We start from the raw sequence: 2040 nt of genomic DNA on the forward strand, positions 1-2040 counted from the left end.
GTACGTGAGGATGAACAGCCAGCACATCATCATCATCAGTTTGACTGACAGGCAAGAGACGAGTGGAATGGCGGGAAAAGCAGAATTCGCCGAGGATGGAGATTCAGCTGGAGGGACTCAACTGACAACGACAGGAGAGAGCTGTCAAAAGCTTCTGCTCGCCTGGCTGGTTTCCTGTGTCACTTCCTACGACTTCCTCTGTCATGGAGTTGAATTGTCCTTTCTTTCTTTCTTTGTGTTTGTGTTTTTGTTTATTTGTGGTCCTCTCCTCTCTCTGGACTTGGTAAACACTCCCAGCAGCAGTGACAGCGCGTCTTCTGTGACAGTGAGCCGGGACGGATGGTAGTGCTCCTCTGGAAGTTTCTCTCGTCTCTCTCTCTCTCTCTCAACTTGTGCTGTCTGTCTGTCTGTTTGAAGCTTAATCCTCAGTCCTCATGCCTCTCTCTCCTTCTCTCTCCTGCTCCAGGCAACCTACTGAATAAAACATGCTGCAGCCTCTCTCTCTGTTCCTCTCCTTCTCTCTCTCTCTGTTTCTCTCTCTCTCTCTCTCTCTCTCTCTCTCTCTGTTTGTTTACTCTGTGGTCAGTCCTGTGGCCCTTTGACGATCTGCGTCCAGTCCCAGCGTCAGTCTCAGCAGGAGTGCCAGCTCCTCTTTAAATAGTGAAGGACGAACTCCACCACCAGCCTTTCAACACACACTCACTCATACTCATGTCTAGCCCTCCCTCCCTCCGCCCCCTCTTCTCTTCTCTCTTTCTTTCTTTCTTTCCACTCTCTTTCTTGCTCTCTCTCCTTTGTCTACCTCAACCCCCCCCCCCCCCCCCATCAACTCCCTCTGTTAAGAGTTTGAGGGGGATGCCACAAAAAAAAAAGAAAAAAAAAACAGTCCTCTCAACAAGCAGCACTACAATAGCCAGAACAGAGAACATTCCCTTCCTATTGCTTTTCCCATCACTCCTTCCTCCCTCCCTCAGCCTCTCTCTCTCTCTCTCTCCTTCTCCTCCTCACTCTCTTTCCTTCTCTCCCTCTCTCTCTCTTTTTTGCCCAAATCCCTCCCTCTCTCTCCTTAGTCCTCCTCCTCTCCCCCCCTCCATCGTCCTCTGGCCTTGCAGTCACAGCGAAGTACTTAGCTGTCAGTGACCACCATGTGTGTATGCGCACATGCGTGTGTTTGCATGTGTGTGTGTGTTTGTGTGTGTGTTTGCGTGTCAGAGGGAGGCCATTTATTGACAGTCCTCTCACTGGGAATCCCATTCTTTTTAAACTCGTTTAAACTTCATTCATCTGTAAAATTCATTGAGCAGTAGGCTAACGAGCTTACAGTGAAGACTCCTACAGCTATACACACCGATTAAAATTCAATTATCTCTCCCTGCCAGTACTTTACAAACACAGCTGATGGGTGGGAGCCAGACTCTGTGTGTGTGTGAGAGAGAGACACACAAGACTTCATCTGTTCCCAGGTCAGATTCTGTGTGTGTGTATGTGAGAGAGAGAGACACAAGGCTTGATATGTTCCCAGGTCAGATTCTGTGTGTGTGTGTGTGTGTGTGTGTGTGTGTGTCAAGGGAGATGGCTTGGATCTATGTCGTTAATCCTGCGTGTTGGAGATGCATGGGGCCGCAGTGGCCTGGAGTTCACATTCACAAGTTTTCCCATCTGAGATCTACAGTACGCGGCTGTGCTGTGCTGTGTTGTGCCGTGTTGTGCCGTATTGTGTTGTGTTCAGTGGCGGACCGTTAGGGCCTTCAAGGCCTTCTCTGAAGGCCTAACTATTTTCAAACGAATGAAAAATAATAGTGTCTTTAATAACATTGTACTTTAGCATTTATTATTTGCTTCTGCTTCTCCTTCCCGATCGTTCTTGACTACTGATATCCTACCGCTGTCCATATGTGATTTGATTGGCAGATTGTGTGAACAAATAGTGAGGGGGTGCGATACATTTTTATCCAATTGCACGTCTTCTCTTGTTAAGTCCCGCATCAGGCCTTCACAAGGAATCACTGCGTTTTCGGTACCTAAGCAACCATTAGAAAT

At 48.0% G+C, this 2040-nt stretch overlaps 1 protein-coding gene across 1 annotated transcript in view; it reads right to left on the reverse strand.

Annotated features, from left to right (window-relative positions):
• angpt2b (angiopoietin 2b) overlaps positions 1-684 on the reverse strand; it is a 60454-nt gene extending 59770 nt beyond the window's left edge. The window contains exon 1 of the mRNA XM_042076981.1: positions 1-684. This exon is cut by the window's left edge and continues 297 nt beyond it. Coding sequence (XP_041932915.1) covers positions 1-36 — 36 coding nt within the window. The 5' untranslated portion in view covers positions 37-684.
• Between the last annotated feature and the right edge of the window lie 1356 nt (positions 685-2040).

The sequence above is a fragment of the Alosa sapidissima genome, chromosome 21, assembly GCF_018492685.1.
Source record: "Alosa sapidissima isolate fAloSap1 chromosome 21, fAloSap1.pri, whole genome shotgun sequence".
Lineage (NCBI taxonomy): Eukaryota > Metazoa > Chordata > Actinopteri > Clupeiformes > Clupeidae > Alosa > Alosa sapidissima.